This window comes from Bubalus kerabau, chromosome 5 (genome assembly GCF_029407905.1).
Source record: "Bubalus kerabau isolate K-KA32 ecotype Philippines breed swamp buffalo chromosome 5, PCC_UOA_SB_1v2, whole genome shotgun sequence".
Taxonomy (NCBI): domain Eukaryota; kingdom Metazoa; phylum Chordata; class Mammalia; order Artiodactyla; family Bovidae; genus Bubalus; species Bubalus kerabau.
In genome coordinates, this window is record NC_073628.1 from 7,192,750 (window position 1) to 7,206,512 (window position 13,763).

A 13,763-nucleotide genomic window follows, 5' to 3' on the forward strand; every position below is an offset into this window, starting at 1 on the left:
ACCGGATAAAGACATCACAAGAAAGGAAAATTACAGAACAATATCACTCGGGCATAGGTACAAAAATCCTCCGCAAAATATTAGGAAATTGAATTCAGTATACTTACATGTATGCCAATACTTTAGAAGAGTAAACAACAGAAAAGTAAACTAAAATATTTAAAAAGTTATGTAGGGCAGGAGAGAACAGGTTAGAGAGAACAGGGATAGACACTGCTGCTGCTGCTGCTAAGTCGCTTCAGTCGTGTCCGACTCTGTGCAACCCCATAGACGGCAGCCCACCAGGCTCCCCCGTCCCTGGGATTCTCCAGGCAAGAACACTGGAGTGGATTACCATTTCCTTCTCCAGTGCATGAAAGTGAAAAATGAAAAGTAAAAGGGAAGTCGCTCAGTCGTGTCCGACTCTTAGCGACCCCATGGACTGCAGCCTACCAGACTCCTCCATCTATGGGATTCTCCAGGCAAGAACACTGAAGTGGGGTGCCATTGCCTTCTCCGGGGATAGACACTAGGTTTCTTTAAATATATCTTTGTAGTTTGACTTTGGAAATGAAAATAATCAACAAAGGAAAACTAAATCTTTTAAAATCTATCTCTAAAAGTCAAAAGTCATGAAACAAATGGGCCTAACTTTTTATCCAACTGGTAGCATAATCATAGAACTTAAAAGCAGTAAACTGATTGTACATCCTAGTGGGATATATCTTAAGGACAAAAAGAACTACAAAAAGAATTTTTTAACTGGTAATCACATTGTTAGTTGTAGTGTTGCTATTTTATTGAGACTATTGTGTATGTAATGTGGAACAAGGCTGCAGAGAACTGGGATGTTTCATGTGGGAGAAAAAGATACCAAGGTAAGAGCAATGAGGTTAGTAAAACCCCTCTGTTATTGTTCAGTCACTAAGTTGCGTTCAATTCTTTGTGACCCCATAGACTCTAGCCCACCAGGCTCCTCTGTCCATGGGGATTTCCAGGCAGGAATACTGGAGTGGGTTGCCATTTTCTTCTCTAGGGGATCTTCCCAGATCAGAGATCAAACCTGTGTCTCCTGCGTTAGCGGGTAAATTCTTTACCACTGATCTACCAGGGAAGCCCCCAAAACCCTGTAATCCTAGATATAATAGCATAAAATCATGATGTATTTTCTTTTTGAAAAAGACAAATACATATTTTCATGGAAACATTTAGAAATGTCCACTGAAAACATCCAGCAGTCATGAGCACATCTAGTGTCAAACTGAATTAGTAAATATCACTTCTTAGTAAAAGGAACCAAGGATCCTTGGATGAGTCCAAGTCTGGAGCAGGAACTGTTTTCAAGACAACCCAAGAATATCTTGTGGTTCTGTGAAACAAGGAAACCTATAAAAGTCTACTTTGTGTTGTTGCTTAGTTGCTAAGTAGTGTCTGACTCTTTGCGACCCCATGGACTGTAGCCTGCCAGACTCCTTTGTCTTGCCTGGAATTTTCCAGGCAAGAATACTAGGGTCACATCAAAAGACTCAGAAGCTCACTTGAAGAGGTTCCCACTAGAAAAAGGTAGGACAATTTCAGGATCAATGAGAATAACAAACACAAGTAACTGGAGCATTCAAAATGTTAAAAATACATTATTTAATAATAATACTCACAAAAAAAAAAGTCACCATGGAAGCATGCCAGGGAAACAAGTCATTTCAAAAACTGAGAAATAGAAGGAAAGTATCGAGCAATACTAGTGCCTTGCTTATACTCACTGTACCAAGGGGGAACCAAATAGTTGATATGGGGAAGTTTTCCTTTTAGAAGTAAATGTCATCTGGTCCCATCACTTCATGGCAAATAGATGGGGAAAAAGTGAAAACAGTGACAGATTTTATTTTCTTGGGCTCCAAAATCACTGCAGACAGTGACTGCAGCCATGACACTTGCTCCTTGGAAGAAAAGCTATGACCAACCTAGACAGCATATTAAAAAGCAGAGACATCACTTTGCTGACAAAAGTCTGTATAGTCAAAGCTATAGTTTTTCCAGTAGTCATGTATGGATGTGATAGTTGGACCATAATGAAGGCTGAGTACCGAAGAATTGATGCTTTCAAACTGTGGTGCTGGAGAAGACTCTTGAGAATTCCTTGGACAGCAAGGAGATCAAACCAGTCAATCCTAAAGGAAATTAACCCTGAATATTCATTGGAAGGACTGATGCTGAAGCTCCAATTCTTTGGCCACCTGATGTGAAGAGCTGACTCACTGGAAAAGACCCTGATGCTCAGAAAGATTGAGGGCAGAAGAAGAAGGGGACGATGGAGGATGAGATGGTTGGGCAGCAACACCGACTCAATGGACATGATGAGTTTGGGCAAACTCCGGGAGTTCGTTAAGGAGAGGGAAACCCGGTGTGCTGCAGTCCATGCAATCTCAAAGAGTTGGACACAACTTAGCCACTGAACAACAAGAATAAAGTAAATGAAGAAGAGATGTGAACTTAGAATACCAGTTTTGCAACCGTAGTGAATTGAAACAGCTGGGCAATGATCGTCCAGGGCTGCTAGCTTCACAGAAAAAGGGAAACATGAGGTATTAGGTCCCTCCAGATGGAAAAGCACACTGCCTTCCTTGAAGCAGTCTTCCTCAGCCTCCCCCCCAAATCTGATGAAGCTTCTAGATCTAATTACTAATTTATAGGAAATAAGGGCAGATAAACATAACATTATGAGAAAGCAACCACTAAAATCCAGACTATGGGAAACTTAACAGAACCAAAAATGTAAAGATAAATCAAACATCTACTTCCAAATTAAAAAACCCTTATGGAGAAGGAAATGGCAACCCAGTATTCTTGCCTGGGAAATTCCATGGACAGAGGAGTCTGGTGGGCTACAGTCCATGGGGTCACAAAAGAGTCAAACACGACTTAGTGATGGAAACAACAACAAAAGCTAATACAACATTGTAAAGTCAGTCTACTGCAATAAAAAAAAAAAATTGATTAAAAAAAACCCCTTAGTAGTACAGCTTTAACAAGATATATATAAACAAGTTGAAAAGCAACTTGAGTATTGGTGAAATTCCCATGAAAATGTCAGGAAAAAGGAAAAGATGTCTGTTGATGTGCTAGAAAAGAAAACATGTGATGTAATGAGGGAGTAAAATGATCATGATCATTATTTGAAAGTGAGATGATTAATTCTGGGAGACCCAGGAAAGAAAAGAAAACTATTAGGAAAAATTTTAAAATTCTAGATATATGTTTAAAAAATTAATATGTAAGAATCAGAGAAATGCAAATCAAAACCACAATGAGGTAACATTTCATGCCGGTCAGAATGGCTGCTATCAAAAAATCTACAAACAATAAATGCTGGAGAGGGTGCAGAGAAAAGGGAGCCCTCTTACACAGTTGGTGGGCATGCAAACTAGTATAGCCACTATGGAGATCCAATACTTTGGCCGCCTGATGCGAAGAGCTGACTCATTGAAAAAGACCCTGATGCTGGGAAAGACTGAGGGCAGGAGGAGAAGTGGGCGACAGAGGATGAGATGGTTGGATGGCATCACCAACTCAAGGGACATGAGTTTGAGCAAACTCCAGGAGATACTGAAGAACAGGGAAGCCTGGTATGCTGCAGTCCATGCAGTTGCAAAGAGTGGGACACGACTTAGCAACTGAAAAACAACAGGAAGGATTTCTAGGATTTGGACTTGTGTTTTAGGGAATTTGAGGGAGCGTTTAAGGAAGTGGGACTTTTCTCTGGATTGGATGCCTTCAGAGAGTGGGAGTATTTCTACGATGGGATATGTTAACAAACATTATCTATACGGAGGCTAACTCTATAATTGGTAAAATAGCAACAGTCACTATATTATCCAAGATAGAAGAATTTTCATTATTTGTGTTTTGGACAATATTTGTGTTTTTGTCAGTGTTCAGGTGAGTACGGAATGATCTTGCTTTTGTTTTCATCACTCACATCAGAGTGACCTCGTCAGATATTCTATGAAATTGTTCCTGTTCAACAGACCACCAAAGCCAGATCTTGGAAGTCTAAGGATGTTTTTCTCTTTCTCAAATCTATAAATTAAATGCAATTTCAATCTTAATTACCAGTTTTGTATGAGTTCGTTTTATGAGAGTACTTGTCAAAATCTAAGTTGGGTATCCAGACATATTAACATTAGAGAAGAGTTAGTAGCTCAGTTGGTAAAGAATCTGCCGGCAATGCAGGAGACCCGGGTTAGATCCCTGGGGTGGGAAGATCCCCTGGAGAAGGAAATGGCAACCCACTCCAGTACTCTTGCCTGGAGAATTTCATGGACAGAGGAGCCTGGCGGGCCACAGTCCTTGGTATCGCCAAGAGTCGGACACGACCGTGCGACTAACTTTAAGAAATGAACAAGGAAAGAGTACTGTGAAAACTAGGCCTGAAAAGAAAAGGCAGATACATTGAATATGTGACTAAAAAATAAATAAATAAAACTCTTCTCTGTAATAAAAATGACCAATATACAGGTTTGGAAGACAAACTCGGATAAAATATCTTCACAGGTGAAGAAGGGTTGATATCCCTTCTTTGCACACACCACAAAGCACAACACTTTGTACTAATCAATGTAAAAAGTGTACTCTTAGAGATCGTTTTAATTTTTTACAGTAAGAATGTATTTCGGGCGGGGCGGGGTGGGGGGGAGGGGGGCGGGGCGGGGCGGGGGCGGGGAATTCAAGAAAAAAAAACCCTGGGACTGGAACGCCGGGAGGCAGGATTGCAGAGACGCCTCAGAGAAGAACTACGCTTCCCATGAGGCTCTGCGCTGACTGCCCCCGACAGGCTCCGCGCGCTTTACGCGCCAGCTTTGGCCTCAGCCTGCGAGCTGCAGAGTCGTGACGAACTATGGAGAATAGCTACGAGGAAACCATCGACAAACGCCGCGTCCACCTGCGCCCTGATACGCTGCGCGATCCCGCCCCCGCCTCGCTGCACCTTCTTCCCTGCGAGGTCCCGGTTAACCGGCCCACGCCGGTGGGGCGCTTCTTCACCCCAGCCATCCGTCTGGGTCCTGACGGTGAGCGCTCGCGGCCGGACTACGGCTCCCAGCAGCCCCCGCGCCGGCATCGCGCTCTCCTCTGCCAGGAACGGCGCCAGGCCTCCTGGGGATCGTGGTCCACCGGAGGCGGCGGGAGGCCCGCTACCGGGCTTGCTCCCTTAGGCCTGGATCAGACCCTCACTGAGGCCCTCCCTGCGCCTGCCTCCTCCAGGACTAGAAGCGTCGTTTCGGGGCCGTAGTCTACGTGGCGAGGAGGTGGTGGTGCCGCCCGGCTTCGTGGGATATGTGATGACAGAAGAGAAGGCAGAGGTGTTGGCGAAGCAGGATGACCACGAGCGACAGGAGCAGGAACTGGTGGAACCCCCAGAGGCGCTGGAGCGGGACTGCGTGAGCACTAGGGGATAGGGTTGTAAGGGAGCGCGGGTGGGAACCGCAGCCCGGATGCTGAGCCGGGGCTCCTTCCCGTCCCCAGGACCGCTTTATGGGAGCCACAGCCAGTTTCAGCAGCTTCACCGTGTGGGGCCTGGAATCTATCCCTGGTCCGGATGCCAAACTGCGTGGGGCCCTAAGCTGGCCCAGCCTCGCTGCAGCGGTGAGTAGATGGATGGGCCTTCTTCCCAGGCTTTATCTAACACCGCCCCCCCCCGCCCCCCGCCCTCCCCGCCGGAGTGAATTTGGGACTGGGGCGAACCTTGGGGCAGATGGAGACCCAGTCTGACTGGAGGATTAGACTGGGTAGGGACAGCATGGCTTCCTCAGCACACTTCTCTGGCCTTCTAGAAGGGCTATGATTCTGAATATCTAGGCCACCAAGTCACTACACTGCAGAAATCCAATAGTAGAGGTGATTCCTGTTGCAGATTCACGCACAGGTACCCGAAGACTGAGAACCAGAGCTTGACATTGAAAGCCACCGAACCCCAAACCCCAGGAAACCTCTTCTTCAGTGTGAAGCCAGAGTCCTTCACCCAATAAAGGAGCTTTTCACAGAACCTGTGAGTCTGCCAACACTGCCCCTTCTCCCACAAGAACCTTCCATAGCTCTGACCTCTAGAAACAATTTATTGCCAGGGGGCAATGGGGCAGAAGAGGCCAGAATTTTGCAACCAGTTCCCACCACACCCCAGCTCCTACTTTACAAAAGAAATTTGTACAGCCGCCAGTCCTCTGTACAAGGTACCCCCACCCCCATCTTACTATACACAGCTGCCTGGCTCCCTCTGGTCCCTGGTTCACAGCAGGCCTGGGCCTGCAGCCAGCTGACCGTGGAGCTGCCGTGAGCCCTGAGCTCGCCTTGGTGCTGGGCACCAGCCGGCCTTGACCAGGCCCGTCCTCTCCTTCTGGAGTGGTCCTCAGCCCTGTCTCCCTTGGTGTGCCTCTTGGAGACCCCGCTGGGGGCGGGATGGCTGCCAGCTTCAGCTCTGCTGCCTTTGCCAGCATTCCCAGGGCAGCATCTGGTCACCACTTTCCCCTCTTGCTCCAGTCCTTGGGAGTGAAGTGCAGACACTTGGAGTCGATCCGAAGAAGCCGTTTGAGCATAGCCCGTTCGTGCCCATCCACGATGTCTTCCGACAGGGTGAGGATATACTGGCCCTGGACAGGAGATGGGGCCAGGCAAGTCAGCCCACGCAGGCCTGCACTCGGCGTCCCTGCACACACCTGTCTCCCCCTGCCTGCCTCCCTACCTTGTAGTAGTTGATGAGGTTGAGGTATTGTAGAGTGGATATGACATCCTCCTTCTTGATGCTGGTAATTTCACTGATCTCACTGTGGGAGGGCAAAGATCAGATCCCCCGGGGGCCTCCATCTCTGCCCCAGGCCCCAAGGAGTGAGAAAGCCCGAGAACAGAAGGTCATGCCATGCACCCCCAGGTAGGCAGGGCCAGGCTCACTTGATGGTGATCTGTGGCCTCTCCCCGCTCTCTGACTTCAGCCCCATCAAGATCTCCAGGATGGTCTGGGACCAGTAGCTTCGGTAGGACAGGAGGCCAAGGTCCGAGAGGGGCTTCTCAGGGGTCCCCGTTTTCCCTTCCACTTTGGAGAGTTCATAGCCTAAAGCAATGGAGCAGGAGGAAGTGGATAAACGATCACAGTATTATGTCACTAGTGTCTTAAGAACGCAGGCGACCGGGCAGACTGCATGGCCCCGTCTTGGGCCTGCCACGTGGTGGTTCTGTGGTCTGGGTATGTGGCTTGTCTGTTCGGTGCCTTAGTTTCATCGTAAAGGACTAGCACGCCTACTCTTCAGCCGTGCGCTGAAGCTCCAGTCACCAGGAGCCAGCAAGGGCTTACAGGTGGGACAGGGAAGTGCAGAGAATGGCTTATGGAATGAAAGTGCCTCCAGTTTTCCTTGGTCCTACCAGACTCTCTGTCTGGGTATGTGAGGAGAAGAGTGGGCCAGGCCCCACCTCTAGTCCAGGCCTGAGGATGCTCAGATTCTCAGTCACAACAGTCCCCCAGCTGTGAGCAGAGAAGCATCAGCGGCTCTAAGACCAGGCTGGGTGGCTGGGAGGAAGTAAGCAGAGTGATGCCAAAGCACTTCCCAGTCAGAGGCCATTCCTCAGCTGTAACTGCCTTTGCCAGGGCTCTCGCCCTCCCAATTCTACTGCTCTGCCCTCCTCTACCCGGGTCACCACTGGGCACTGGCAGGCAGTTCCTGGTGAGACCCTCAGGCCCTGCAAAACCCTGAGTGGTTTCACATCTGTTGGACAGAGTCTTCATTTTTCCCATCAGGGCCCTGAGATGTCTCCACTATTTCTAGAAGCCGTTCACCCTCAGTCATCACAAGCCTTGTGTTGGAGCGTAGCCTTTCTGCTTTCCCCTTGATACGTCTTTATTAGCTAGTCTGACCCTCTTGCCCAGCCTCCTGTGACTTCCACCTAACAGCCTGGTGGGGAGGACAGAGTGGCCTCTGCTTTGGAGGCAGGAAGCAGGGAAGAGAGAAGGGGCACACTGGAGCTCTCACTCAGCTTTGCTGGGCCGGCGTGCAGAGTCCTGACCAATCAACTGGAGGCCATGCTTGCCTCCTTAGCAACAGGGACTCGTGGCCCCTCCCAGTGAACACCCCCACCCTCAGAAGCTGCCTGGACTGGTGCTTCTGGTATCCTGTCTGCTCCTGCCAGGCACAACGAGCACGTCTCCTTGGTGGCCCCACACACATCCGTCTCCACTGGGTGTGAGCTCCAAGGCTTAAGCTGCGTTTCCTAAGCATCCTCCTGCCCTGCCAGGCAGAGGGCTTCCTGAAGACATGATGCCATCTTGGCATCCTTCTACCAATAAAATTTCTCAAGGTGACCCGTGATCAAGTCAGGCCTCCACGTCTTCATCAGGGAGCCAAGGCTCCCTCCTCATCTCCCAGGTCAGAGCTTGGTTATCCCAAGGGTGCAGTGAACAATGAGGTGAACAGAATGAGGGGAGGAGACTGGGCAGTGAAGGGGACCTTGGAGGTCAGTGTGGAGTTCACATGTGACAAGGGGCAGAGGCCAGATCCCCTGTGAATCATGTTGATGTGATATCCACTGTCCGCGAAGCTCAGGTGACAAGTGGGGAAATGAGCCACAGGTCCTTGCCCAGGAATGTGTACAACTGCACAGGACCAGACAGCTGAGCAAGAGTGGCTCACTCAGCTTCTGCCCATGGCCCTGGGCAGGGGCTGATGAGTCAGGCTGAGTGGTGCTCAGCACCATGGCCAAGGAACTATGAGGGACTGAGAGCCTAGTGCAGACGAGCAGGAGAGTCACCCAAGAACGGAGAGAACCTTGGGAGGGGCCCACCTTTATTTCTGGCCAGTTTCCCCAGTGACTGGACTGCAAAGGCCAGAGCTGGGAACATGGCAGCCCTGTGTGTCCGTATGTGCAGCCCCGGGCCCTGGGCCTGCCTGCTCCCGCCCCGGCCCCCAGCCAGCAGCGTGAGTACTCACTGAACTCGATCAGCAGCTTGCCATAGCCCCGGCGCTGGTAGGGGGGCAGGGTCAGGATGCAGGCCACGTTGTAGTCTTCCGTGGACTCCTTTTCCTGGAAAAGCCAGGCCGGAGTGAGCGTAAGGGGAGGGACCCAGCTCAGGGCGGGACTGAGGGACCGCCTGCAGGAGCACTCACCTTGGAGAAGTAGCCCACTATATGGAAGCCCTTGCAGTCGTACTCTGTCATGACGTAGAAGAGGAAAGGGTCTGTGTCATAGTACAACGTCTTGTGGTCAAGGAAACACTTAGCCAGAAGACACAGGTTTTGGGAATAACTCTGCAAAAGACAAGGTCTGTCACCACCCCGGGTGGCTCTCCTGGAGTGTGGTCGTCAGGCTGGTGTCAGCCTGGAGCCTCTTTGTCCCCCACGCTGAAAGGGGATAAGCCTTCCTCCCTGAGGCCTGAACCCATCCATGGGCCAGGCTGTCCCTAGGCACGAGCCCTTCTTAGCGCCCAGGAGTCCCTGTTCCAGCTGTAATGGTATTCAAGCACCGACCTCCGGGTGAGCTGGGCAGGTTTGCCCCTGCTCCCCGCACCTCCACCTAGCTGGCCTGGAAGGCCTCCACTGCCCTCTGCCACAGTTACCAGTCAACAAACTGATGTGTGACCAGGAAGACTGACCAAGGCTTATGAGAAAAGCTCTGCCTGTGTGACAGTCTCAGGAGTCCGGCTGTCAAAAAGCCACAGTACTCTCTTCCCCAGTCACATGTCCTGAAAACACATCTGCTTGTCTACAACATGGGTGAAGAAGTCTGGGGTCTCTCAAGGGGCTGGCCCAGTAAAATTCATCTTGCTACTATACTCCATGCTCACAACTCGCCTGCATATCACCAGAGGCTTTTTAAGCAGCTGCTAGGCTCGGAGAAGGCAATGGCATCCCATTCCAGTACTCTTGCCTGGAAAATCCCACGGTCGGAGGAGCCTGGTGGGCTGCAGTCCATGGGGTTGCTAAGAGTCGGACATGACTGAGTGACTTCACTTTCACTTTCACGCACTGGAGAAGGAAATGGCAACCCACTCCAGTGTTCTTGCCTGGAGAATCCCAGGGACAGGAGCCTGGTGGGCTGCCGTCTATGGGGTCGCACAGAGTCGGACACGACTGAAGTGACTTAGCAGCAGCAGGCATGGTCACTTGGATACCCAAGCGCACACCTAACACAGTTAACGGTGGTTAAAACAGCATCTTTCTCTTAAGCTCCCCCAGCACTCAAGCCAGAGCTCTCTCCTGCCAGTCAGTGATTGTCCTTCCCTCCCCACCCTCCAGGACCCAGGGATGGAGGCCTTTCACTCTTGAAGGTCCTTGGAGGTTACTCCCTTCTTCCTCCCCACAGCCAGAATAAGGCAGATGTGAAGCCCCAGACCTGTAGCGTCCCCCCTTCCCAGCTGACCTCAGTCCCACCACCTGAACTCTGTCCTTGTAACAGAGCCTGCCTTCATCCTGTCTGCACTCCAGCTGGAAGGACAGCTCCTCGATGCTCGCCGTCTGCACAGGCACACCTCATTTTATTGGCTTTCACAGAGATTGCTTTTTTAACAAAGGTTTGTGGCAAACCCTGCCTTGAGTTATCAGTGCCATTTTTCCCAACAGCATTTGCTCATGTTGCATCTCTGTCACCTTTTCATAATTCTTGCAATAATATTCCAAACCTTTTCATTATTATTTTATTTGTTACAGTAATCAGTGATTCTTGAGGTTACCACTGTAATTTTCTTTAGATACTGTTATCGCACCCTTAATAGACTATGGCACAACATAAATATAACTTTTATGTAGTCTGGGAAACCAGAAAAACTTGCGTGACTGCTTTATTTCAACGTTCACCTTATCACGGTGGTCTGGAACTGAACCTGCAGGGTCTCTGGGCTCTGCCAGGATGCCCACTCCTGCCCTTCAGAACCCACTGCTGGGGATTCCTGTGCCCACCCTACCCCTGTGTCAAGGTTCAGAGGTTACGTCCTCTCTGAAGCCTTGCTGATCACCCCGGGATCCTGACAGCCCACTTTTCTCATGAAACATATCACATTGGGATCCAAACTGCTACTGGCCTGTTTGTCTTCCCCTGTGAGCTCTCAGAAAACAGAGATTTTGTCAAATTCCTGGTCACTCTGTATCTACCAGCACCCGCCCTATGGCAGGAATGCAGTAAATACGGTGAAGAGATCTGTTAGCTGTAATGGTCAGTGTCTTCCTGAGCTGGAAGCAGCTACTCACTCAACTCCCTCAGACTCCCGGCACCAAAGCCTTCCCGCTGCCCCTCGGCCACTGACCTTGTTCTTACGTCCGTCGATCTCAAAGAAGGAGATGGTGCCCTTGCGGTAGATCTCGTTGCCGGGAGGATGTCGCAGGTCACACTTGGTCTGAGGAAGACAGGAGAATCAGGCACAGGGGCTGAGGTGGGGGGTGGGGGCTGCTAGGAGGATGACCCCTGGGACTCCCCATACCAAATGACGCTGCAGACACTTGAGGCTTCGGCCATACTTGAGGCAGAACTCGCAGAGGTAGAGAACAGGCAGCGCAGTGAGCTCCTGAGGGTATGGGGAGAAGTACCAGGGCTTGAGGCGGTGCCGGCCCAGCTCAATGCACTCGATGTTCTTCATCCGGGTGACGATGTCGTCGTGGCTCCGGTCAGATACCAGGCTCCCAGTCATGCGAGGAGCGGACGGGATTCCATCTGAGCTGTCCTGGGAGTCCTGCCCAGGGCCCGTGAAAGATACCAGGTTACAGAAGACAACTCAAGCAGCACACTGTACAGCTCACAGCCCTTCCACAGGTTTCCTTGTCCAAACCTAACAGTGACCCTCTTAGGAGAGGTATTGTAATCCCCATTTGCCAACTGAAGAAACCAAGACTTGGATGATTTTCACCTGGAAGGTGAAAAAGATCGCCTAGTGCGGGATCGGAATCAGTTCCGCCTCACTCCTAATTCCAACACCCTTTCTGCCCAGTACCCCTTGTTCATTTTTAAAGTAGTCACTAAACCCCCTGCCCTCCTTATGTCCCCTTCATTTCACCCAGCTTCCCTCCTCCCCAGACCTACCTCATCAGTGCCCAAGCAATTCGATTTCCGCTTTCGCCCGGGCTGAGCTGCCACTGCCCTCCGGGCTGATCCATTCTGCAAATGATAGGGGAGGGACAGAAGGGGTGGCTGTGAGGTGAGCCCAAAAGGGGCTACCAGAGGGTAGGAGGGCAGAAGAGATGGCTTGGGGGACTCACCTGGGGGAAAACTGAGGCCGGGGCAGTCTCGCTGGGCACTGGAGTCGCTGGTGAAACCACCTCCACCTTCCGTTTCTGCAGAGAGAAACCAGGACAGGTGGGTCAGAAGGTAGAGAAGGCGGGACCTGAGAGGAAAGCAAGGTCCCTGGAATTGCTGAGGGTACCGTTGAGCGGTGGTTGGGCTGCAGGCAGGAGCTGGAGGAGAGCGGCTGGTCAGGCTCGCCACCGGGAATGGCCTCCCGCTCCTTGGGCAGGTTGAAGCGGAGTGTGATCTGAACCGGGATTGGCAAGGTCTTCCCGCTGGCCTGGGCGGAGGCCGGCTGTAGAGATAGGTCCAGGGTCTTCCTCTGGGGCTGGGTTGGTGGTGGGATGGGGAAGGGGAGTAGGGCCCCCTCGGCATGGAGTCATCAAACCCCACCCTCTGCCCTCTCAAGGACACAGGTACAGTCACTGGACTCTGGAACTACATCTGCAGTTTGGCCCCCATCCTTTACAAGCTGAAGCCAGGGTGGGAGGGCACAGCCTCTCACCCATCTGGGAGCCACTGAGGCCAAGAGATTTTAAAAGTAGGCAGGAGAGAAGAGGTGAAGCAGGGGACCTACTCACCACCTCTCTCTCTGGAGAGCCGGGTCGAGACCCAGGAAGTCCGTTCTTGGTGGGGGTCTTGGCCTCTTTCTTGGGGAACTGGATCTTCTTCAGGTCTAGCCGCTCGTGGGTCACCCATTCATCCAGGCGTTTGTTGACTGCAGCAGTGGGTATGGCTCAGGAAGGAGTGCCAGAGGCTGCCCCCCAACCCTCCAGCCCCACCTCATCCCGGTCCAGAACTCACAATCAATGTAATGGACGTAGAAAAGCTTCCGGCCACTGATGTCCTTCACGCTCAGGATCTCAGCGAGTGCTGTGGGAACAGCAAAGGCAAGGGCCTTAGACAGGCCAGGCCATGAAGCTCCACCCTCCTACGACCCGCACTCCACCACCAGGCCCGAGCCCTAAAGCCCCAGCACTTGGAACCGCTCTCACAAGACCCGGTTAGTCACCAAGTGCCATCCCCTCTTCAAGCCCTGCCCTGTCCAGTTCTAAAGGCTAAAAGCCACGCCCCTCCTGAGTATCTGCGCCCCGCCCGCTCCAGAATTCTAGAGGCCCCACCCCCTCCCCGGGGTTCGGTTGACTCTCCCCCCGCCCCTCGCCCTCAGGTTCCTTAGCCCCGCCCCCCGACGTCACTCACGCCACTCATCTTCGTTGTCCTGGTTCCGCCGCAGCACGGGCAGGCGGCAGCCCTCGATTATCTCCCCCTGGGGAGACAGCGCGGCGCCAGGGTCGGCTACTGGGGGGCCTCGAGCTCTACCCACCTCCCCTGGCTCCCTCCGCCCCGCCCCGGGCACCGGACTCACCACCTCCGCCATCTTCCCTCCCTCCACTGCCACTTCCGGCCCCTCTGGGAGCCGTCACTTCCGGGACTGAGCACGTTGTGGGCCCGGTCTTCCCCGAAGCGGCTTTACGAGTAGGTTCTTAAGAGACACCGCTGCCCAGCTTGCTGACGGAGCCGGCCAGTTTGGCTGGCAG

The 13,763-nt window shown here is 51.8% G+C and overlaps 2 protein-coding genes across 6 annotated transcripts; one reads left to right on the top strand and one right to left on the bottom strand.

Moving 5' to 3' along the window:
• The first annotated feature begins 4,742 nt into the window (after nt 1-4,742).
• On the top strand, nt 4,743-6,019 carry RNASEH2C (ribonuclease H2 subunit C). Of its 2 annotated transcripts, none has more exons than XM_055580793.1 (4): nt 4,743-5,045; nt 5,239-5,414; nt 5,500-5,619; nt 5,808-6,019. In XM_055580793.1, exons 1-4 carry the CDS (start codon nt 4,874-4,876, stop codon nt 6,000-6,002), a joined length of 663 nt encoding a protein of 220 aa, XP_055436768.1. In that variant the 5' UTR covers nt 4,743-4,873; the 3' UTR covers nt 6,003-6,019. The 2 variants fall into 2 exon arrangements, with proteins under 2 accessions (XP_055436768.1, XP_055436769.1); XM_055580794.1 differs by having other exon boundaries at nt 4,756-5,045; nt 5,888-6,019.
• Nucleotides 6,020-6,071: 52 nt separating this feature from the next.
• Nucleotides 6,072-13,735, bottom strand: KAT5 (lysine acetyltransferase 5). Of its 4 annotated transcripts, XM_055580790.1 has the most exons (14): nt 13,592-13,735; nt 13,426-13,492; nt 13,030-13,098; nt 12,807-12,943; nt 12,365-12,520; nt 12,201-12,275; nt 12,025-12,099; nt 11,429-11,677; nt 11,255-11,344; nt 9,123-9,263; nt 8,946-9,039; nt 6,919-7,078; nt 6,713-6,794; nt 6,072-6,620 (listed from the first exon to the last, which is right to left on the bottom strand). In XM_055580790.1, the coding sequence occupies exons 1-14, from the start codon at nt 13,601-13,603 to the stop codon at nt 6,486-6,488; spliced, it is 1,542 nt and encodes a 513-aa protein (XP_055436765.1). In that variant the 5' UTR covers nt 13,604-13,735; the 3' UTR covers nt 6,072-6,485. The 4 variants fall into 4 exon arrangements, with proteins under 4 accessions (XP_055436765.1, XP_055436767.1, XP_055436764.1 ...); XM_055580792.1 differs by lacking the exon at nt 12,365-12,520; XM_055580789.1 differs by having other exon boundaries at nt 13,426-13,618.
• Between the last annotated feature and the right edge of the window lie 28 nt (nt 13,736-13,763).